Genomic DNA, 24,588 nt, shown 5'->3' on the forward strand with positions numbered 1-24,588 from the left:
CGCCCCTCCCCCTGCCACTGCACCCCTTTAATAGGGGAGAATGTGAGTAACCAAACAACTCACTTAACAGGTCCTCAAGAACCGTTCTTTAATGAATGAGTCAGTGTTATTTAAAAGAACTAAAATTTATGGTGAGTTAATCTGTGTCCAGGACACAGAGGGGGAGAGGTTGTTACAGGAGACGCAGTGCATTTTGGCCTACATCCAGATGGAACTGGACAGAGCCGTCTCAACACCTTTCCTGGACGGGTGAGGCACAAGCTCCAACCCCAGAAGGGCTCTGAGACCTCCCTGAGGGCAGAGAGGGACCAGCTCGCATCTCTGGGAGGCCTTCCGCTACTTCTACGTTAGGTATTCTTTTTCAAAATCCTCCGAGCTAGCCACAGATACATTTCAGTTATTTTGGTCGCCCCCTACAGGGAAGCAATAATGGGAATAATGTCCCCACTCCACAGGTGGGTAAGCCGAGGAAGTTTGATGCTGAATTGTCATGTACGGCGGGAAGATGAAGATGGAGCCCAGAGTTCTGTGGTCCAGCCCAGCATCCATCCCCGAGCCACCCAGGGGCGATGGTTTCTTGGTAATTGACTCAGGAACATCTGAGATTATGATTCACTATCTGTCGAATTCCCAAGCCTATCGGCGGGTAGCGATTCAATACAGCAGTCTTTACGGGATTAAGCAGGAAGTTCGTGGAGAGCAATCGGAGTTTCTCGGTGTCTCATGTCATTAGCGATGGCTCAGCCTGTCTCATCATTAGAAAAGTTATAAGAAACATCTGGGCTTTTAGATGTTCCATTTACTTCACACACCTTCTAAATAGAATAGTCCAATAATTCCACCGGAGTTCTGTGGTTTGTTTTCTAAACCCTGGATGAATCGCTTTAATTCCCATCACACTTATTTTGAAACAGGCAGAGGGGCTGCTGAACAATAAAATACAAAATGTAATAAAGCTAAAAAAGGAAAATATTCTGAACCCTGGACTCACACTCAAATACTTTTCTAGTCGTCTACAAACTCCCAAATCAGCTGCACAGTTCTAAGCATGCCTTTTCCTGTTCTGAAAAGGCTAGTTAGGGCATACCAACTGCTAGGCACTGCTAAGGCTGAACGTGTAGCTTCTGGCTAGGACCCACTGTGGCTGGTCAGTGTCACGTGGACCTGAGGTTACTGTGCCACCTCCAGGCGACGGACAAGAATCCAGTGTCACGCAGTGAGCGTGCTGATGTACACACACTGCCCTCAATAAACGCTGATGGAGGTCAACAGGGACCAATGCCAATGGTGGGTCTCGGCACCATTTCTCACAGCCGCCTGGCAGAAGTACCAATGCAGCTTCTTGTGCATCGACTCCATCAGTTGAATCAATGGAATGCATTTGGGCTGTGGACCGAACAGAGAGAAGATGCAGGGGCCGAGGACGGGGTCTCAGTACATTCCCTCGACAAAAGAGGCTGGGGAGAGGTGGAGGGAGGGTCGCTGCTCCAGGAGGGGTGGCAGGTGTCACAGAAGGGAAGGTCGACAGGTGAGGGAGGGATGAGCACTGGAAGTGGCCACTGGATTTAGGCAAGAAGGCCACTAGCGAGCCGGTGAGAGACGGAAGGGTGGAGTGGGGTAAGGAGTGGGAAGCGAGAATTAAGGAAAGCAGCCCTGATCTCGGGGGCCGGAACTGCTGGAAAACGCCAGCAGCCTGACCACCCGGCCCCGGCCTGAGCCTGCTCGGGCCCCTGCAGGCTGGGATCACTCCCCTGGGAAGACCAGACAGCAAACCAGAGCTCTCTGCTGCCTCTGGTCACCGGCGAGCACACGGTCACCGGCTCCACCCATCAGAGTCCCGCCTTCTCGCCCTCAACCCCACTTAAAGCCACTCCTGTCCTCGTCACACTCTTCACAGCCCCACGTCCTCCTGGCTGTAGAAGGCCGCATCGCATGCACAGGCTTCTGGTGGTGCCTCTGCTTCCGGGTGTGCACGTGCCCAGTGGGCGTCCGAGCCCCGGGCATCTCCCTCAGGCCTCTTTCCCAGGCTCCTGCATCACCACGGCAGGCACAGCTGAGACACGGACTTTCCTCCTGCCTTCTCGAGACACCCGGCCCCTTACTGTCTGCAGGAGCTTCCTAGGGCTGCCCTAGCACATCCCCGCAGAACAGACGGCTTGGAATCGGCAGAAACATGTTCTCTCACAGTTCTGGAGGCCGAGAGTCCAACATCTGTATTGCTTGGCTGAAATCAAGGTGCTGGCAGGGCTGTGCTCTCTCCAGAGGCTCCAGGGAGAACCTGTTTCTTGCTTCCGCAGCTACTGGTGGCCGCTGGCGTTCCTTGGCTTGTGGCTGCATCACTCCGCCTTCAACGCCCTCCGCTCCATCCTCATGTGTCACCTCCCCTGCGCATGCGCTCAAATCCGTGCCTCCCCCTTACAAGGATAAATGCAACTGCTTTCAGGGCCCAACCAGAACATCCACGAGCCCCATCTGAAGATACTTAACCACACCTGTAAAGCCCTTTTTGCCTCTTAAGGTATATCTACAGGTTCCAGGGATTAGTACGTGCACATCTTCGGGGGGACCATTCTTCTGCCAACCACACCATCTCAGGCTGTGGCTCAGAGATTCCTCAGCTTTGGAACCTGTCACTTCAAGCGCCATTTTCCTGACACTGATGAGGGAAGTCCACCAAAGGCATACTTTTCCCCCACATCCACCAGCTTTTCTAATTAGTTTTAATAAAATTCTGAAATGACCACTTGTCCTTCAATTTAAGTTTTTTTTTTTTAGAAAGATTTGTATTTGGAAAAATGAATACATGAGATTTAGGAATGGATCTTTATAAAATGTGGCGTAGTTTTGGTCATTTGCCAGAAAGAAAGGGGTCCATAAAATAAGCCTATCTGGTCCTTTATAATTCTTGTCCAATGTATTTAATGGTATTGATTCCTTTATTTCCCAAGAGGAATCTACACACCAAAGAGACAGACTCTCTTTGTCCAGTCTACCTACCTGGAGGCCCATTTGTAACCACAGTTCACTGGTGATCAGAGATGCAGGAGGGGGGCCCTGACAGGCTAATGTCTCGTGCACACAGGCTGCGGGAGATTCAGCTGCCCACCCGGACCTCCCTCCCGCCCCCGCAATCACCTCTCCCAGGCAGGGCTGGGAACGTCACAGCTGATGGTGCCTGATCTAAATGGTCAGAACCTAAGATGCTGTGAGCAGGAGGGGGGCACTCGAGATATTTAGGGAAAGGATCTAGAGAAGGTGAGTCTCCAGACCAGCCTTCTGTCTCCAGGGTTGGTGAATCCAGGCTGGCAGATGCCAGCATAGAAAGGAATGCTGTGAGGTCATAAAGACACAGTGGAAATTAAACAACGTAGAAACTATTCCCAGGTCTTTTAAAAGCAGGTTATTAACAAGGATATAGAATAAAATGCCAATTTTGTTTTAAAAGTACTGAACGACTAGACTGACTAGGTGGACATACAATAAAATGTTTATCACGAGGCGGTGGTATCACAGGTGATTTTAATTGGCTTCGTTAACAGTTTTCTGTGTTTTCACAATCAAGTGTTATCCTAATTGGAACAACACGAACGTTTAAATATACAGAAATAGGTAACACATGAAATGTACATGTGTACATGTGTATTTTCTAGGAAACGGATGTGAACCAGGACTCTGAAAAGCAAAACTCCATGGAAAGGGTGCAGCCGAGGGACACATGCCCGCCCCCAGTGCAGGACTCACTCAGGGAGCCTGGGCTTCGTGCACCCTGACCATCAGCAAAACTAAGAACAATGAGCTCCACTTCCCCACTGTTACCTGGCTAGGTGGGCGGGGGCAGCTGCACCTGAGCCCTACTCATGGGATGATTGGCTCTTTTCCACTCTCCCTCCTTATTTTAGCCATCATATTTATAGCAAGTTAATGACGTATCACGCTGAATGATTTCCTCTATCATCTCATTTCTTCAACGACCTCCTAACTGTCCCTGTAGCACACAATAGTGTGACCTGCCCAACTAACTGCATTTCTCTAGGGACCATTTAGGGAGAAAGGGCAGGAGACAAGGGAGGGAGACGCCCTTGCACAACCAAGGACGCGTACTCCCAAAGGGCCCCGAGGAGGAAGACGCCCGGGAAAGCAAGGTGTCCAGGAAAGGAGCCCCTGCTCACAGTTTCGGATCTGATTTTACGGGCATTTTCACCCACATTTATCTTGAATTACTTGATTCATCAGGATATTAGTTGAGGATATTCCATCATCAGGGATGTATTTATGAGATCACTGTTCTTCAAACTGTCCTCTAGCAGCGGCTTTTCTTCTTCCAGAAGAACTTCATCAGGCAACGCCAACAAGGTAAGATTCAGCTGGCTGCTCTGGCTGAGCTGGAGCCTGGCCCCCTGTAGCCCCCGCTCAGAATACGAGGGTTCCCAGGACACTGTCAACAGCCCACCGACCCTCGAGCGTGTGTGCATCCCCAGCTCGCTACGGAGCCAGGCTCACTTTGTGCAGGGCCTGTGGACCCACCCTGGTGCCTTGTGAGTGGTTTAATGCAGAAAGTGTGTACTGAATTCAGTGGAAATACCTGCAACTTGGGCCACTGCCCCACCTCCACACGCCCTCCCTCTAATGCTCTCATTTGCAGGGGCTGGTAAAACAGTCTCTGGCTCTAAAAGAAAGTCTGTGAAAGCTGCCCTCCCGGGGCTTCCCTGGTGGTGCAGTGGTTGAGAGTCTGCCTGCTAATGCAGGGGACATGGGTTCAAGCCCTAGTCTGGGAGGATCCCACATGCCGCGGAGCAACTAAGCCCGTGAGCCGCAACTAGTGAGCCTGCGCGTCTGGAGCCTGTGCTCCGCAACGGGAGAGGCCACGATAGTGAGAGGCCCGTGCACTGCGATGAAGAGTGGCCCCCACTTGCCACAACTAGAGAAAGCCCTCGCACAGAAACGAAGACCCAACACGGCCATAAATAAATAAATTAATTAAAAAAAAAAAAAGCTGCCCTCCCAGAGGGGGCTCTTATGCCTCATTTGGATGAATCTACCCCACTTCTACCTAACTTCTCTTCTTGCTCAAACTATTCTGCCCTGTTCCCACTATTCCAAGGACTGAAAATTGTAGAACTCTCCAAATTATATTTTCTTATAAATTCTAAACACTCCATTAGTAAATAACCTATAAAAAATCTATATAGAAGACGCTGTGGCTTGATATACTTCTCACTGGAAGTACCAAATGTGTAATTAGTCCCATTTTCCAAATAAAGAAGTTGAAATTTTTCTGAGCTGAGATGCTACAGTGTCTCATGGAAATTATGCAGTAGGAGAAAATAAAGGGTGAAAGCAAAATACAAATAAATGGAAAATAAAAGGGAGAAGCTATCCACCTTAGGGGGAAAAGAACTAACAGAACAAGACAAAACAAAAGAAAACAAAACACCACCACCTCAAGAAACTAAAAGATGTGCCCAAGGCAAATGCAGTCTCTATCAGAGACTCTTTTCTCTCCTGCGTGCCCCCAGCCCACTGCTGGTCCACAGAAGAGGCAACAACTGCCAGTTCTCCGGAAGGGTCCTCAACACTTCAGGTGCCTATAAACCAACCATTCGGCACCTGACCACTCTCGGTCATGGTGCTCACCTGTGCAGGAAAGAACATCCGTGTTTCCCCAAACTGATCCACCCTGTCCCTTCTGCCCGGGAATGTCAGTCTGACTGTCGTCTGTCTCATCACTAACTACCGGGCAGCATGAAGAGCCCACAGTCTCGCCAAAACAGGGAGAGGCAACAGCTGGGCAGGGAAGCTGATGGCTGGGGCTCCACCCCGGACACCTGCTTGGCCCGGGAGCTGGTGAGAGAGAGGCCTGTGCTCCACCTGCCTTCCCATCAAGGGTGCAGACCCTAAAGTGGGGAGCCTGGGCTGTCACTCAGGCCGACGGAACTCTTGGTGGCTTCTGTTGAAAGAGAATGGCAGACTAAATAAATCCATTTAGTATACTATATTAAAAAATAAGCATATCGTTTGCCGAACTTTCGTTGATTCTCCTCTAAAGTTACACGAGAGGCAAAATTAGGAAAAGGGGATCTGGGTCCCTTTAACCACAGACTACATCATTTCATCTTTTTTTATTTTATTCTCCTCCCCATTCCAATGAGTGAATGAAACTTTACTTCTGCGTTTGTGCACTGCTGATCCAGTAACTTCACACACTTTATGGAGTGTATCTTATTACAGGTCTAAATGGCCTCTTAAACCAGTGTGTTAGTTTTATTACATCTGTATTCCGCACAGTGACAGCAAAAGTTAAAAATATGTGAGAATCATCCTTACGAGCGCTTCCGATGCCCCCTAGTGGCATCTTACTAAATTACAAAATTGAGTACTTTCCTTTTGCTGTATTTTCATTGAATCTCAGAGATCCTGTCACAGATGTCATTCTATTACCCACATATTCTATCACATAAAGAAAACAGTCTGTGTGAATGTGTTTTTATTAGACAGTTTATCCGAAATATTATAATTTATAATTACAGCACTGCATCTAAGCCAAGATCCCTCACCGGTGAAATGGCCTACACTGTATTGAAAATAATGACCGCTTAAAGGAGCATTTCCGTTCACTACCAGGTTTAAAATGTAATCAGCGGCTTTTGAGTATCACATTTTCAGGACAGAAGTAGAACTGTGCAGGCAAGAGACGCAGATCAAACTTCCAGCTTCTGCTCTGCTACTAAGCTTCCTCCCTGGCGGAACCGGCCCCAGGGGTCCTGCCTGCTCGTCGGTAAAGCGAGCGGTTGAGCGGGACAGCGTCTCAGGTCCTTCCGGACGTGAAATTCTACAAGCCCGCAGGTCAGGCAAGAAATGAATTTAAATGCAGAAGACACCTGGGCATTTCATTTAATATTGAAATCCTGGTGCGTGGATGGGAGTTCTCCCTAACATCTAGGCGACTGCACTGGGGCTCAGTATTTTTTCCTTTGGTTTACACACCAAGTTAAATATGAGGGAGTTTCCCGAAGTGTCAAAGTCCGCAGACAAAACATTCCTCCTTGAACTATGGCTGCACGTGGAGCACAGCTGGCCAGGGTCGGGTGGCAGCGCCCCCTGCAGACAGAGACACGCACAAGGGAAAGAGCCGCACAGCCCTCTAAGGGGGTGGCACCTGGGGCCGGGTGACACGGTAGCTGGCCAGACGACTCCCGATGAGCACACCTTAGGTTCTCTTTTCTTTTAGGGCTGACTGCTGTTTATTAATCACATATTTAAGTACAGGCTTGCAGGTCCCTCGTGCGCCCACTGAAGGGCGTGGGACTGAACACGGCAGCACCTGGGGGACCTGCAGAGACAGAAAATCAGGCAGCACCACCTGTGCTGCCGGCGGCTGACACAGGTGCCCAGGACACGGTGTGAAAAGAGCACATGCTTACGTTTGCTTTCTTCCGTGTTCATAGCAGTGACGCGTGTGGGTTCGCAAATGTTGACATTTCAGACACTTGATAATGAAATAAGAGTTTTATGTTCCCCCAAAGGGAGGATGTGCTTCGAGCATCTGAGAAACATGGGTCGAGATGAAGTTCCAAGCCCAACCCCAGGAGGAGGACCCGAAATGGTAGCCCAGGGACCTGCCCCGCGGCTGCCCTGCTCTGAAGCCCCGTCCCTGGAAGGAAATGAGGGGCAGGTCCAAACCCAAGGACCTGGGTGTTCCCTCTGCTTCCCTCAGAAGTCACTTCACACCGGGGGTCTGTCTCCACGGTGACACAGGCAGCGCTGGTGAGAAAGTTTGAGGGAACACTGCACTTCCGACATCCAGCTGCTGAAGTCACAGCTCTGCACGGGTCTGGGGACCAGGCTCTGGGCCCGGCTGCCCTCTGGGGAGCTGGGCGCTCAGAGAACCCACCTGGTACACCTGAGAGGGCATGTCTGTGAGAACAGCAAGGACCCCCTGCTCCCCACGTGTCATCCCAGCCACGAAACTGGCTGCTACCTCCGAACAAATAAGCTTTTTATTATTATTATTATTAAGGGACAGACCTACTGAAAGTAATATTTGGAAAAAACTAGAAGTTATGATTATTTTGTCTATAAACAATAAGCGCTTTTAAAATGAAAATATCCACGGTGGCCAGAGTGCAGAAAAAGGACACCTGACGGAGGAAACCTGAGTTGATACAGGCTCCCCAGAAGGTTAAGGCTATCAAACCACAAGGACCAAAAGCTTTAAAGCTATGCAACTCGCCGACCAGCAGTCTCAAGTCTGGAGGTGTGTCCTAAAGAAATGATAAAGGATGGAGATGCAGCTTTAGGCAAAGAGCCAACCACTGAAGCATTAATTCTAAAACAATAAATAAATGGAGGGAGGGGGTCACAAAATGTCTAATAGAGGACTGGGTCAAAAAGTTGTCACAGTCACTCAACGAATGCAGTGCAAAAATTAGAAACTATTTTGTAGAAAAAGTATTTTTGTGAAAAAGGTTTTAAAACATCAGAATGCCCGAGAATCCATTTTTTCAAACATGTGGGCATCCATGTACACCTCCCTTCCCAGGCCTTAATGATAATAGCCAGTGGGTGGTGGTCTTCCGGGTGGTATTTATTTCCATATTTCATAACGTTTAAAAATCATCTCTCTCTTTTCTTTGGCAAGTCTCACAAAACCCAACTTACTCATCAAAGTTTTTACATCCGTGTCTCTTGTAGACAAATTTACAATCCACTTTTCACAGTTTACTTTTCCCCAAATCAGGGATGATCACTGATAGAGGTGTTAATGCATCATTCTCCTCTTCACAAAACTTCCAATGGCTCTGCACTAAATACACAAACTAGCTCCAGACTCCAGAGCCCGGTCTTTGGGGGGCCCACCATCTGCTCCAAGCCTGGCTCCCCCACTCACTCTTGGAGCCAGTGTCTGGCCAGTTTCACCTGGCAAGCAGCATGTAAAAAACACCCAAGTCCACAGAGAGAAGCTATGCTTTCTCGTATCAAAGCATCTCACAACTAACTAAAAGTCAACCTCCTTTGAGGATTACTTTTGTCTTTCACGAACTGAACCAATTTGGTACTGCTAACCTAGTGGGTAGTGGGCAGTTCCTCAATGAGTATAGGTTACTCAAAATCTGGCTATGTCAGAAAACAGACTTGTGGTTGCCAAGGTGGGGGGCAGTGGGGGGACGGACAGAGTGGGAAGTTGGGATTAGCAGATGTGAGCTATTATATACAGAATCGATAAACAACAAGGTCCTTCTGTATAGCACAGGGAACTATATTCAATATCCTGTGATAAACCATAATGGAAAAGAATATAAAGAAAAGTGTGTGTGTGTATACATATACATATAACTGAATATATATATATAACTGAATACATATATAACTGAATATATATATAACTGAATCACTTTGCAGAAATTAAACAACACTGTAAATCAGCTACACTTCAATAAAAAAAAATCTGGCTATGTCCATGCTCTATAAGGGAAAAAATGTTATAAAATAAATAGAAGACTTCAAAATAACTTGGAAACATCAGCTACAGATCGTAACAACGTCTGACTATCCTAGTTAAGTGACATCTTCATATTCTTTTGATCAGAGATTCTGTGGAGGGTTAAATAGGTCAAAAAATACATCCCCGTTTAATCATCTTAAAAACATTAGAAAGAGCAGAATGCCGTGGCATTACGAACTGATTATGAACAAAAATAAAAGCCATTTGTATGCATTAATGATACATCAAGCTAATTCAAGCTGGCTAAAGTCATTAAGAGGAATCCTGGGGCAAAACACAGCTCTGATGCCACAGTGCGGCAAAGTATTAAAAGAACCATTTTCTATGGCATTGATAAAATTAATTCTCTGAGCAAAAGATAGGCTCTTAACATGAAAATCAAAACACAGCACATATACTAATAGTGTGTTTAATGGCCTCGTGTTGGTAGTGTGAGAGTTAACTCAGGCATTTCTGTGCACGTACACAAACACTGGGACCCACTCAAGGCTCCCAAGAGAAGCACAGCATGACAAGTCCAGAGACTCAGGGTTAGAAACTGCCAGAAAAGATCCAAGCCTCTATCAACACTACATTCCACGACGCCGTGAGATAAAAGATGGCTTGCTGTCTCTCGCTGTTTATAATATCATCAATCCTGATAAAGATTTTCAGATGACGTCTATGTTATTTTTTTAAAGAATTAAAATGCCTCTCCTTGTAATGGTTCCTTCTACTCGTATCAGAAACTAGTTTAAGAATTATCATTTCACACCTGATTCCGTATTGTTAAGGCCAGTAGCTGCAGTCTGTGGAGTACGAACCACACTGATAATTTAGAAATTCCCCCCTACCTAAAAATTGTCATTTTGGATAAGTGATTTTAAGCAAATCAGTCATGTTCCAAGGAGATAATTCCTCTTTAAAAGGAATTATCAGTGGACCTCTGGGTCCACTGAACATGATGGGAGATAAATTCTTAAAAAGGGCAACTTCTAGGCAAAGAGACTCCAAATAAGGAACAAGCTGATTTCATACCGGTGACAATAATCACGTTTTAAAACACCTGAGTTATTCAAGGGTCATCACCTCTTAGCCCCGGACTGCTCGGTGCAGCCCAGTCACCGGTCCCACCTTGATACATTCCCTACCTGTTCACCGTGTTTGGAAGATCTGGTTAGAGATCACGTGCCAGACGCACCGGGCTCACCTGGAACACATGTGTGGAAAACTTCCCACCCCTAAGAACTTTTGAGCTCAAAGATTTTTTTCTAAGAACAGTAAAGTAACTCAAAAGTTCTTCTGTTTTTCTTTTGTTTTTGTTACCTCTGAGAATACAGTTTACTACACCAAGTGTTGCTCTTTTACTTCTGGCATTCATTCATTACTTCGATGTGTGATTTAACCCTGTTACAGAGAAAGCTTCCCTGGTTAAGAAATTCACTGCATTTGAAAATGCATATATAAGCGGTACTGACAATGTCATGTTTCATAAAAATAGTTACTATAAATCATTTACACACTTTCTCACCCAAACGTACATGAGGGTTACAGCGCAAGGAAAACCACCTCCCCGAGCCTACACATCCTTAATCACTCCACACCCCCTCCACTCACAGGCTCAATCAAAAGTCTACTTAGTGCTCGGGATATTTTCAGTTTGGTGAGAGATGATCCGCGACGGGCCAGGTACGGCTCTTTTGGAAACAACTTGCAGATTCTGATTTCCAGGGAATGAGACCATGTTAAAAGCTACCAGGCAGTGACAGCCAAAGACACCTGCGGTTAACGATGACATCAGGGCAGCCGCAAAACCAGGGTCAAGACCGCCTTGTAAGACTTAACCAGTTAACTTGAGAGGAACCTGATGACTGTTTTCCTTCGCTTTTGACCCCCACCTTAGCATCACCACATGAGTGCTACGTAAGACTTAGGGAGGTAAATTTTTTCACGTCATCCCTCTTCTAGGGAAGTTTTAAACTAGTAAACCCCTTTAAAAAGTGTAATTTAAGCAGCTGAACCTTTTTTGCCCCATCCTAATACACACTAACCAACCATCTGTCCCAGGAAGTCCTGCACATACAACTTTCCACTGCAAAGAGGGCAGTGAGAGTGGGCGGGGTAGGGGTGGGCACAGTGACAGTGATGGGCACAGAGGTGAAGTGAAAACAGAAAATGGACACGCGGGCCTGACACCAGCCATACGATGTGACTTCAGGAAGCCAACCCCTCAGAGAATGTGACTCCCAACTACAGATCGGGCCTCGTAAGATGTACTACCTTACATCATAAGCCCTTAAACTGTAATATAAACATTAGCCATTATTACAAATGATAAAAAAAGTACATATTGGGCCTCCCTGGTGGTGCAAGTGGTTGGGAGTCCGCCTGCCGATGCAGGGGATACGGGTTCGTGCCCCGGTCTGGGAGGATCCCATATGCCGCGGAGCGGCTGGGCCCGTGAGCCATGGCCGCTGGGCCTGCGCGTCCGGAGCCTGCGCGTCCGGAGCCTGTGCTCCGCAGCGGGGGAGGCCACAGCAGTGAGAGGCCCGCATACCGCAAAAAAAAAAAAAAAAAAAGAAAGTACATATTAACAGATACTTAATGATACTTAATGACTTAATTAGTTCACCTTTTCGATATATATTAAATGCCAGATGGACACACATGGCTTGCTTTTGAACATGAAAAATCTTATTTTTGAAAGTACTCTTTTGGAAAAGAAAACACATATATATATATAAAACAGTAAATTGGCTCCAATCTAATCTCTAACATAATAAAAAAAAGGAGAAAAACAACAGCAACACTACAAATAACAAAATAGGCCACCCTGCCGGTGAAAATTAAGCTGGTTCCAGGAAAGAATGGAATAGGCCCGACACACCCCTCAACAGCAGGAACAGAAGATTGTGATGTAAGCAAGACAAAACGGTGCCAGATGATGCCACACTGGGGAGAAAAGCCCAGAAGATTGCTTATACTTACTTATGCCCTAACACATGCAATTAGGTTGCACAAACTGGGCTCATTAATACAGCTACCCTTGTACTGGACACTCCTGTAATTAGGGCCAAGCAGCTGCAGACGTTTCATGTGAAAGGGGATTCTCTGTACATCAGGGTTTCAGTCTTTGGAAGCAAAGGCTGGAAAGCAAACTGAGGCTGTGTGCGGTACCACAGGACCCTGGGCAGGTCTGCAATCTCTCGGGGCTCAGGCCTTGGCAGGAGGGAGCTGACCCCCCGCAGGCGTGAAACCCAAGTAGAAGAGCTTCTACGAAAGCGCTTTCCAGAATGTTGACTGCAGCACAAATCTGAAGAGCTGGGGTGGGAAGAATTGGGAGATTGGGATTGACATATATACACGACCATGTGTAAAACAGACAGCTAAGGGGAGCCTACTGTATAGCACAGGGAACTCAGCTGGGTGCTCTGTGGTGACCCAGATGGGTGGGATGGGGAGGCGGGGTGGGGGGGAGGGAGGTCCAAGAGGAAGGGGATATAGGGATGTATGTATACATATAGCTGATTCACTTCATTGTACAGCAGAAACTAACATAACACTGTAAAGCAACTATACCCCAATAAAAAAGAAAAAAAAGTAAAGAAAGAGCTGGGTGATGGTGTCAAAAGACTGACATGAATCTTCCTAGGATGGGGACTGCTATAGATAAACGTCCACCCCCAGGACAACTGGAGGAGAAGCCTCGGTAAGCAGAAGGTCTAGCAATAGGCAGACAGAGACCTTCAGATGCTATTATTGCCCAGCTTTTCCAACCACATGTACCTAAAACTAAATTGTTTCTTTTAATATAAATAAAGCAGATCCATCCTAGAACAAAAGGTCTCCCACATGAGATGACTGAACTATCCTTGACAAACAACCCAGTGACAAAATCCAGCAGCCTTGGGGAGAATTAAGCAGGATGGCAATCTGCAATTTATCTACATCTTGGTCTATATGGATCTTGAGCGGGTCCACCAATTATTCTCAGAGCAAAATTTTGCAGGTAGGTTTCCTACTGTTCAATGAATACAAGCTTAAGAAGTTAAACCTTTAGTGGGGAGTATGCCTTAATATGTATAATAAGATGCTTTGAATTAGGATTTAACAAATGGCTACAACTTTAGAATGTATGAGCAAGAATATTAAATTCTGCGTACAACTGATGCTGGGAGGAATAACAGAACATCCTATATATAAAACAATACTGTTTACGATTCATATAAATCTACATCAACTCATTCTGGGGGTGGGGGAGGGAGGGAGGGGAGAGGGAAGGAGGGAGGGGAAGGGCACCAAGCAGCTTAGGTAAGGGAAAGACAAAACGGTGTTCTGTACCACCAGCTGGTTCTACTTCGCATTCTGTATAAAGGGAAGCCACTCTTCTTTAGGTATCAGAGATCTTTAAAATATGCAAGCCAGATGCCATCATTTAAAAATTATAAAATATACCGCCCAAACCTTAGAGGTCCATCAGCTCTCTTCCACAAAACGCCAAAACAAACAAAAAACGGATCCTCCCTCATCCCTAGGCTAAGATAACTGCTCTGTGACACAAATCACTATGCTTATCACATGTCCATTACACACCACTGTCACGCTCGGCAAAACAAGCTACAAACATGGACACCCGATATAAGGCGAGATATTTAAAAGTGTTCAAAGAGTGACTAAAATCCACAATTTCCAAAACCCAACCCCAGGAAACTAAAATCATGGCTGCTCTATTGTGAAGACTTTCTTGCTCCCAAGATGGCACATCCTCCAAGGGGCGCTTTCACCACCCACACCAATGACTTTTCACTACCTTTCAGCCCTGCTTGGTCTTCTGAGGGAAGAATTTACTCTTGTCGTTAAGTGGTGTTTATTTTAGGTTACCACTGAACGCCTCGCTTGAAAGCTCCCACCAGCAACATCACCTTCCTCTTTACCTGCCCAGAGGCTGAACTAGAACGCCATGAAAGACATGCTCACTGCAAGGGCTCTGGCCACTCAGACCTCATTCCCGTTATAGAAAGTGACACTTTTCTTTAAAAAAAAAGAAAAAAAAAATTACAGCACCAGAGAAACGATACCTGCCGAGAATGAACTTTATTTGCTGCAATCCTGTTTCTGCATGTATCCAGGCCCTAATCTGGACAAATGACCAGGGGCTTTCAAAAAATTGAATGCCAAACACAGAAATGACTGTAGTATTAAAAATACAACAGCCTGCAGTTCCTCTCCCAGACATGGCCAGGGGCAAACAAAGCAGCACAGAATGGGACTGAGAGACATGGGGTGGGCCCCGTAGGGCCCTTCTGGGAACCCAGACAAACAGATGGGTAACCAGGCCCCAAGCCAGATTCAGCTGCCCAAATTAAGTAAAAAGCAATGAGTGTATTAATTCTCAAAAGGTGAATCTGACTTACAGGACCCCCCTGTGCAGGCCAGATCATTCTGCTCCACAAGCTACACAAACTAAGAAGCAGAGGGTGACCCCAGGCTGTCGAGCAGGGGCGACGGAAAGCACCCTAGTCCGGCACTACCTCTTCTCCGCCCCCAGGCAAGATGTCGCCTGCATTGCTGGGTGACTGTTCTAAGTTTATCTTCCCTGCTGGACTTTCACTTCACTAAGACGGGGGCCCTGACTGTGCTTCCAGGCATGAGGAAGGCTGGTGCTCAACTAAGGGAATGAATGAATGAACGCAACAACCTACTTCGCTTCCTCCTGATATCAAGAAGCTAACAGAACCTCCCTCCTGAATCACCTTCCAGGAGATATGTGACTACACCAGCAAAACCATCCTGTTTGTCCATTATTTTCACATTCTGTCTTCTGTTTTAGGACAGTTAAAGAGGCAAAGACTAAGGTCCCTGGTCTCTTACAAAGTAGAGCTGGGCAGCCAGCTGATCGGGGGCTCGGCCTGCAAGAGCACGTGGAGGTCGGAGCTGGGGTAACACACCAGGTCTGGATGCTTCTTTGATTGATAAGCTAATGGTTACACAGAAGTCACAGGCTTTTAAAAAAAATTTTCTACCATGCAAAGATATAAAAAGTACACAAATAAAAGTAAGCCCTAGAGCATAGAGAAAGCCCTGAAGTCAACAAAGATATCCAGAAAAACCGAGTCCGTGAGTTGGCAGTGAACCTGTGCAGTGAAAGTGTACCCTGGCCCCAGCCTGCCCCAGGTACGTGGGCAGGACCCAGATGCTCTGTTTTAATGACAAAATGGTTAAGGCTCTAGGCTCCCCACTCCCAAGACTGGGGTCCAATCCACGCGAGTACCTTTGGTCAAGGTACATGACTTTTCTGAGCCCTGAGTTCTTTAGCTATAAACCTTCCAAGTTTTGTTTTTTTTTTTCTTTTCTTCCTTTGAAGATTAAAATGGATGGTTATTGCTAATGATTTCCAAGTACTGAGTATCTTCCCCATTCGGTTAACCACTACTTTTACCACTAACAATTCAAGAGTTTACGATTAACACATAAAAATGTTTACCATCTAACTACCACAAAAAATATGCAGAGGAACCACAATTTTATTTTAGAAACTTTACCTTCATGTAAATAAAAATATTTTAAGAATAAAATCACAACAGTCACAGAAGTTGCAGGATCATGGATGTTATTCCCTTTGCAGACTTTGTACAATCCAAATACTCAACGGGAATGGATCGTTTCTAACATAACAACAAAATGTTCTGGAAATCTCGCAAGCCTGTGAAAACTCACACTTCGAGTGTAATATGGTCCACCAGTGGAATCACTGAGGAGTTGTCACAGCAAGGAAACGCTGGTATTTTAACCAATGACTTTTGGAAAGGCCCTTCCTCACGCTCCTCTTGCCAGCTTCCAGCTTGAGGATGACAGAGAAGTGCCCCCAGCACACTGGTGCCTGCCTCGGATCCTCTGCATGCTGGGCAGGGAAGCTCCATAACTTGTCATCGCTGAGTACTAGTTAGTTTACTATGTATAAGAGGAGTTCATTTATTTATGGGAAGTTCACATTTGCAAACCTCCATCAACATACAAGGAAAGCAGTCACTGTGGAGAAGAAACTCATCCACGCAACTAAATGCCGATCCTCTACGTCAGGGATGGGCAGACTTTCTGTAAAAGGCCACAGCGTATCTCAGGCTTTCTTGGCCAAAAGGTCCTGCTGGAACCACTCAACTCCGCGGCAACACCCAAGAGCAGCCCAGCCCACCCCTCGCGCAGCCTGTAAACAGAAAAGTCTGTTTATAGAAACAGGCTGTTGGCCAGATTTGGCCCCTGGGCCCTAGTTTGGAGACCTTTCATCTGTTAATACTCCACTTTAACCATCACCGGGGTTTCCACTATTCGGAGCAAACGGCGACCTCGCCCACTGGAGCCCACCTCTCGGGAGAGCCCCAAAGCCTTCCTTGCGTCATTCTTCACGGTGTCACTAACGTGCAAGGAGCTGCAGATACTGGCCCTGCACGGCTTTCTGGTGGGGTCTGCTCCCCAGCACGGGTGGGCAGGGCCCAAGGAGGCCCACGTAAATGTGCGGTAAAGGACAAAGGGGACGCAGAGCCCTGGGGGCTGGGGGCTGTTCTCGGTAGACTCCTGAGCTGGGAGAGGTGGTAAGGAATGTGACATACAGGGACTAAATAGGATAAATGTGCTGAAAAATAGAAAAGGCTGATAATTATCTGGGAGGCGGATAAGAGGAGAGACGGCAAGCTTAGAAAAGGAACTGGCTGCTAAGCAAAGTGGAAGAAAATGCAAAGTTAAAAAATGGACACAATCTTTTAAATTTAATAAAATGGCGAGAGTGTGGAATTCCTATCATTTCCTCTAAAAGCTTGTTTGGACATTTAATAAAAAAGCATAACCTGCCCGGTTTGGGGAAGTGCTGGGAGCACCCCATCATTACTACTCTTCCTGGCATTAACAGTCTCCCCAGGGCAAGGCCTCCACGACCCCAGGAGCAAGGGCAGCCTCCAAGGAGACCAAGCCTGGCTGCCCGGCTCAGCCCCCAACAAGCCCCCTTGTAGCCCCCCCAACAAGCCTACCATGCAGAGGTAGGTCTAAACCAGATTAACCCAGAAGAGGAGGGGGCCTAGGATTTATTCCCCATGACTCCGATCAGAAACAGGACCCTCTGCCGGGAGCATCCTTCTCCCGGGTCTTTGACGCTAACCTACCCCAGACCCTCCCCAACCCCGCTAGACCAGAGACCACCTTCCCTGCTACAGACCCTCCCCCCACCTCCCGCTCATCCCCACCTGCTCTGTCCCCCGCCCTCCCGGGCTGAGGTCTGCCACCACAGCTGTGTACGGGGTGGGGGTGGGGGGGGGTAACCTCTGCTCCGCCAGGAGAATTTCCCGCCTGAGGGGTGGCTGTCCTGGAGGTGAGGGGTCAAGAAGGAGGCAAAGACACAATTCCCAAATGCTGGCGCTCACTCCCAGCCACCGGTCCTCAGGCGTAGTTACTTCTGGCCAAACGTGACTCTCTCTCCTTTCTGCTTACTCTCCTCCAAACCTAACATGAAATATTTAAACCTTTTTTTTTTAAATGAGGCTGAATAAAGAATGAGCATCTACAGTGAAGCAGAAATGATGCGTGTGTATGTCTGACACGTCCTGTGCGTAAATAACCATTTGAGAAATGCTTCATCCTATGCACAAAGAGGTCACCAATGGTACACACAGGACTGTTTGTTTTAGGGTGGATGCTCAGCGCATCCCCTGAACACGACCCGGGACCGAGGGCCCCCTCCTTGTAGGGAGCGCTCAGGGTCACGTCATCCGCGTGGACCAGTGACCGGTGTGAGGTGAATGGATGCTGCATGCACAGCATGAGTATTTACCGTCCTGGAAGACCCTCTCCACGTTCAGCCCGTACGTGGCGCACGTCTCGTAGTACGTGCACCTCTTGAGGTCGCTGGAGAGCTTCCGCGCCCTGGCGTCGTCGATGACCCGCGGGTTGGTGGAGCTGATGGCATCTGCAACAGACCGACAAGAAGCGGCGACATGGTGACCACGAGTGGCCTGGGGACGTCCCGCCACTCACGGCCCCCAGGAGCTCAACACCTGCCCCACGCTCAGCACCGCTGGGATTCGTTTCAGGACCTGGAGTTTTCACAACATCGTTCATCCCCAAAACCATCATCCCAGACACCACAATGATCAGGTGCTTCAGAGGGTCCTGCTTCTGAATATGAAATTAAAAAGAATGTCCCCAAAGACCAGAAGGAAAGGGTAAGAGTGAAATGTGGCTCCAGAGGAAAATGCTTTAACAAGGAAAACCACACGGTCGCTATGTGCGGTGACCTTCTCGGCACACGGCACCCGGGAAACGCACGCCCTCCATCTTCCCGCTGGACACAGGCTCACGGAGCCCTGTTGGGTGCCTGGCCCAGTTCTAGGCACAGGGATGCCCCCCCAGGGAACAAGAGGGACAAAAATCTCTGCTCCCCCAGAGGGGACATTAGGTCAGCTGGGGAGGGAGGCAGAAAATAAGTAAGACAGAAATGAGGAAGGATGATGGGTGTAGGATGGGATGTAGGGTAGGAGCTGGGTCACAGGGCAGGCTTCGGAGAAGCCACACCTGCAGCAGGTGGCGGATGGGGGAGGGTGCCTGGGGCAGGGGCCGGCAGAGCGCCTAGCGTTTAAGGGGGACCCAAGGCCGAGGCAGGAGTGGGAGGGGGCCTGGGGCACAGGAGGGGGTGTCGCAGACTAGTGTGTGAACCACATTGGCTCTTAACAGGTGGCTCGGGTGGGGGACCTCCCTGATGGTCCAGTGGTTAAGACTTTGCCTTCCAAGGCACAGGGTGTGGGTTCGATCCCTGGTTGGGGAGCTGAGATCCCACATGCTTCGGGGCCAAAAAAACCCAGAACATAAAATAGAAGCAATATTGTAACAAATTCAATAGAGACTTTAAAAGTGGTCCACATCAAAAAAAAAACAAAAGATGACTCAGCTGGGAGACACCCCTCACTTCCTTCACGACCTGTGTACAGATGGGGGCATCTGAGCTGCGAAACACATGTCAGGCACCAGCCACTAGTCTCCTAATAAAAAGAAACGCAGCCCTTTTTTTTCAGCTCGGCATCCACGAGGCCCCCTCCCCCTCCCCATTTATTCTGTTACTACTGAGTAACTGGGGGGCAGCCACACGCCCCACACACAGGACCAGAGGACGGGCTGAGACGTTCCGGCCAGCGTGCTACCCTGCGACAACACACACTTTACAGGGCTGCTCCTGATGTGGAATTTTCCCCGAGGGCATGCAAGCTCCTGAGTTACAGGAAACACTCAACATCTCTTTAACCAAAAACCTGCCAATGGGATTTTCTGTACTAGTTCAGGGAAAAGCAGTATAAGTCACACAAGACAGTGACAACCTTTTAAATGTTTGCTGTTGCACAGGAAGTGCCTGAGGCACTCATATTTCTGGAAGTAGTAAACAAAAGGGACATCTTGAGGGAATAATTTATTGATTTTTTCCCCCTCTTTCTCTTTTCCTTACTCCCTATTTTTTCTTTTTTTCCTAGTCCCATGGAATAGGTTTAACCTATAGTTCTGAATTACTCCTAGAGAAACTAACTATGATTCAGGACCCTTCCCCCGACAATGACTGGAGCCACCTCAAATAGATGTTCCAGAACATTCCCTGGAAGGGCCTGTTAGAGGGATTTCTTCAAACAGTATCTCGTCCTGTCTTCTTATCTTACAGAATAAAAAATTTGACTTGGATTTCATAATATTTAAGGAAAAGAAGTTTTTTTTTTAAGGTGTAAACATCTTTTAAGAAAATAGTAGAAAAAAAGTTAGAAACCCAGAATTTTCCAGTGCTTTGGTATAAACTAGAAAATACACGCCAGAGCATGAATCCAGCTTCAGATTTATCCTGACCCCGTAATCCCCCAGGCCCTCCTTCCCATCTCAGCTTCCTTCCAAGATACGTAGTCACGTGTCAGAAACAGACCCTACACTTAAATGCTCTTCTAGTCTTATTTTTCATTCCTCTTGTGACTCTGCATCTTTTTACAGCTCGGGCTTCGCTCTCCAATCAATGTGGTCTTCAAGTCTTTAAAACAGATGTTTAAGAGACATCACACCATCACCTTGTCCTCTTAGGAACATCCTCCAGCTCCCCGTTGGTACCCGGGAGAGAACACGTCCTCCCACCTCTGGGTAAGGCCCCACACCCCACGTACCCTTCAGGAATTATCTTAATTCTTGTTCATCTTCTCCATCCCAGAATCTCCTACCTCGAGGCCACCAGCCCCGACCAGCTGGGAGGGAAATCTGAGATCCCCTCAGCCGTTGTCTCTGGCACGCCACGCAGCCTGTACAGCAGCAGAATAAGCGTGGCTTCACAGAAAGTGAAACGAGCTAATGGTACCTAAGGGTGGAACCTTCCAGAAGCCCACACTCACTCCACCTTCCTGCCATGGGGGCTTCTAGGGTGCTCTGGGAATTAGAGGTCTGGTTGATGACTAAGAGGAGCCCTCAGGTGAGGACCGTCCCTAATTGATAACATTCCTGTCCTGCTCCTTTGGGACATGGCTTTGCTGAAGTCCAAACAGGTCTCACAAATGAACATGAGGGGACAGTGAACAAGCCCTCCATCAGTGCTCCCAGGGGCTTGCTGGGTGCAAGCTCCCAGGTGTACCTTGCAGGTACATGGCCCCCAGTCGACAGACGCTTATAAAACTAGAGGGAGTAAAAGGGGGTCGGTTCCTGCACATCAGGGCTTCCCCCAGAGCCTCTGTGGAGCCATCCCCAGGCCTCCCTGAGACACAGACCATCCACCATCCTGGTGGGAGGTGAAGGTGTGCCTTCCTTCAGCTGGGGCGGGAGACACAGAGGCTGCACTTATCTCCAAGGTCAGGAGCAGGGAGAGATATGCATCTGCAATCCCAGCAGGACCTCAGGGAAGCTGGCCACATGTGGAAATATCAGGAACAAAAGCAACCACGCACTTGACACTGGTGTGTCCACGGATGCCCCCGCTGCCTTACGGGATTTCCTCCCTTCAAGGCCTGGTAGCGTCAAGGTCAACAGCAGCCTGGACGGAGTGATGCGGGGTTTGCACAGCCCCGTGCAGGGACCCCAGACTCGCCACCCCTACTACCCAAAACACTGCTGTGTAGGAAAGACAACAAACTGATCAAATTACCTTTCTGGCCTGGATTGAAAACCTACCTGCCCTTTATCCTGGTGAGTCCACCGCAGAAAGGCATTCTGCACCCTGAACACAGATCCCCTGAACCCAGGCGGCTGGTAAGGAGCCGCCCATACAAACCCTGCTTTGGCTCAGAAATGCCCTCGGTAGGCCTGCAGGAAGAGGCGCTTACTGGAAATTAACTGGCTCGATGTCGATTTCAAGGCAGCTTGAAGCGAGGTCTGCTTTAGACGAGCTGCCCACTATAAAATATGACGTATTAAGAATTTTCAGGAGGCCAACTCAAATATGCCAATTCTGTACGTCCTAACAAGAACCAAGGACTTTTTACTGGCGTGCCTTGTCTCCCAGTGACCACTAGAGGGCGCTTTGGGCATAAAAAAACCTCTCACGTCCCATGTTGGTCTAAATCCACCTCTGCTCTGAAGGTTTCAGGTGTGAGACTGCTGGCCACGACATATATGCTATAAGAAAAAAAAAAAAAAAAAGAAAAAAGAAGAGGGATTTCCCTGGTGGCACAGTGGTTAAAAATCCACCTGCCAACGCAAGGGACACGGGTTCGAGCCCTGGGCCGGGAAGACCCCACATGCTGCAGAGCAACTTAAGCCCATGCATCATAACTACTGAGCCTGCGCTCTAGAGCCCACAAGCCACAACTACTGAGCCCATGCGCCTAGAGCCTGTGATCCACAACAAGAGAAGCCACCACACCGCAACGAAGAGTAGCCCCAGCTCACTGCAACTAGAGAAAGCCCGTGCACAGAAACAAAGACCCGATGCAGCCAAAAAAAAAGGGGTGTGGGGATTGGCAATGAAGTTCTCCCCATGAAAACCCAACCCTCACATTTTACATCTAGCACCCTGAGCAGATGACTTTAGTTTATTCCACACTTTTTTCTCCCAACACACATACCCACTCCACGACTCAGGCTTATCCTGCCAAGGCAGCAGATTACCCCGCCAGAGCTCTCAGTTATATTAGATCTGGTGCCACGCACACAGCTAATTGTTCTTGCTTGTTCGACACAGCTGGTTTCTTATTTGGAAAAGTCTTACATCAGGGCATGCAAGGGCAGACCAGATGTGCTCACTCTAAAGGAATTAACAAAAACAGAACCTGCACCAAAAAATGAAAGGAAAATCCAGTGTTTCTTGACATGATTATATTTTTTAAGTTCCTCATTTTTCTGACAAAGCAGTTTTAAAGTTAACCTTCATCTGACTTTTAAAAACATTCCGAACGACCCCTTAGTTAAGTCCCCAATGGCAGGTACCAGCACATCAATGAATCTATGATCAAGGGCATAGTAAGTGATGTCGTTTTACTAAAAGACCAAGTTTTAAGTGACCTAGAAAAAAACACAAAACCTACCCACATGGTAAGATTCTATGCTTTCTAAGGGATCTGCTACAAATGAGATACAGATCATAAGACATTAAGAAATAGAGCAGAATAAAACAAAACTCTGCATTATACCAGAAATCAGTATTAAAGGTGCAAAGGTTAACATAAATAACCTTTTAGGGCGCTTATGTATTATTTTGTAACAGAGAGAATTAAGATATCCTAATATAGAAATTCAAGCACTTGGGGGTGTAGGGGGGGTGTTTTGTTTTGAAGTTGCCAAGTGATTTCTCCACTGAATCAAATCAGGAAGTGTGACAGTTTCAATTTCATGGATGCTCACTGTAAAAAGGGAGCCTTCAGTAGGAAATTACTGCTTCTTTAAACTGTTTCCAAACCCCTCCACTCTGAAAACACAGGCCAGGAATCACTTACTGCTCAACTGCTGGAGCCACAGAAGCACAACCTGCCCTCGGGCACCACTCACCCTGGGTTCCCACCAGGACCAGCGGAATCTCACTCGTGTTCCGGTAGTTGGCCATCCGGCTGTAGTAGTGGTAGACCGTCTGGAAACTTATCTCATCCTCCAAGCTGAAGACAAATATAACAGCGTCCACCCACATGGCAAACTGGGGAGAAAAGAAAGGCAGGTGAGCAGGAGGAATTGAGCGAGGAGCTCACAGAGAGAAAGGGAAGGAGCAGCAGCAGGTCACCTTCATGAACACAGGACGAAAGGCTGGCAGACACCCCCCACCCCCAGCCGGGCCACGTCCGATGTCTGCTGTAGCGCCTCGCTGGGGCATCACGAACGCCCTTCTCATCCTCGCACAACACGCCTGTGATGGCCCTCAGCCCCTTTCCACCCAGGCCACGCTGTCTCCAAAGTAAAACCAGACATTCTTCCCCAAGGGAGTGTCTACCCTCTGGCCCGACTCGGCCAATGGAAGGCAAACCCCGCGCACAGCAGAGCCGACCTGGAGACAGGCACGGAGGGCGACCCTGCAGCTTCCTGTTTCACCCTGAACGCCCCACAGAGGCCGCCTAGGAAGCCGTGCTGGACCCCTGAGATGGGGCTCTTCCTCTGGGTGCCCAAGGCTCGGAAATCCTCCACCTCCAGGGCCAACTACTCCGTCAACACGAGAGGCCTTCGTATTGTAAAGATCAGCCCTCACTGATTAATTCCAGCACCCTTCGAGGAAATTATGACTCACTGCCGGAGAAATTAACAAAACCGATGAACAAAATGAGCAAATCTTAGGCGAAAAAAATGAAAACCCCACAATGGCCTGACTCTTGTCATTTTATTCTCACTTTACTTGCATCCAGCTGAACTCACATCAGATCTTCTCTCTGGCAAATAACCACACCCTCAAGCACACGTTATCTCGTGGAACACCCATAACCATCTTGTAAAGCTGGAGCCAAGAGAGGAGAGGGTCCTGGAAGCTCAGGAGCTTCCCAGGGCCCCCAGGGTCACAGAGGTGGCGCTGAGGAAGAGACTAGCGCCACAGACCCTTCTCTTTGATGAAAGACCCAAGTGAAAATGGAAAAAAAAAAAAAAATGTCCCACATGCTTTCTCTAAAAGAACCTGCAGCTCCCATGAAAGTTCTGATGGTCAA

General features: G+C 48.0%; 1 protein-coding gene across 6 annotated transcripts in view; it reads right to left on the reverse strand.

Annotated features, from left to right (window-relative positions):
- AGAP1 (ArfGAP with GTPase domain, ankyrin repeat and PH domain 1) overlaps positions 1-24,588 on the reverse strand; it is a 564,902-nt gene that overhangs the window by 314,275 nt on the left and 226,039 nt on the right. For all 6 annotated transcript variants that reach the window (XM_060107327.1, XM_060107326.1, XM_060107328.1 and 3 more), the window contains exons 5-6: positions 23,456-23,597; positions 18,300-18,434 (exon numbers count right to left, since the gene is read on the reverse strand). In XM_060107327.1, coding sequence (XP_059963310.1) covers positions 18,300-18,434; positions 23,456-23,597 — 277 coding nt within the window. The remainder of the gene's footprint in view (positions 1-18,299; positions 18,435-23,455; positions 23,598-24,588) is intronic.

Source organism: Mesoplodon densirostris, chromosome 8 (assembly GCF_025265405.1).
Source record: "Mesoplodon densirostris isolate mMesDen1 chromosome 8, mMesDen1 primary haplotype, whole genome shotgun sequence".
Lineage (NCBI taxonomy): Eukaryota > Metazoa > Chordata > Mammalia > Artiodactyla > Ziphiidae > Mesoplodon > Mesoplodon densirostris.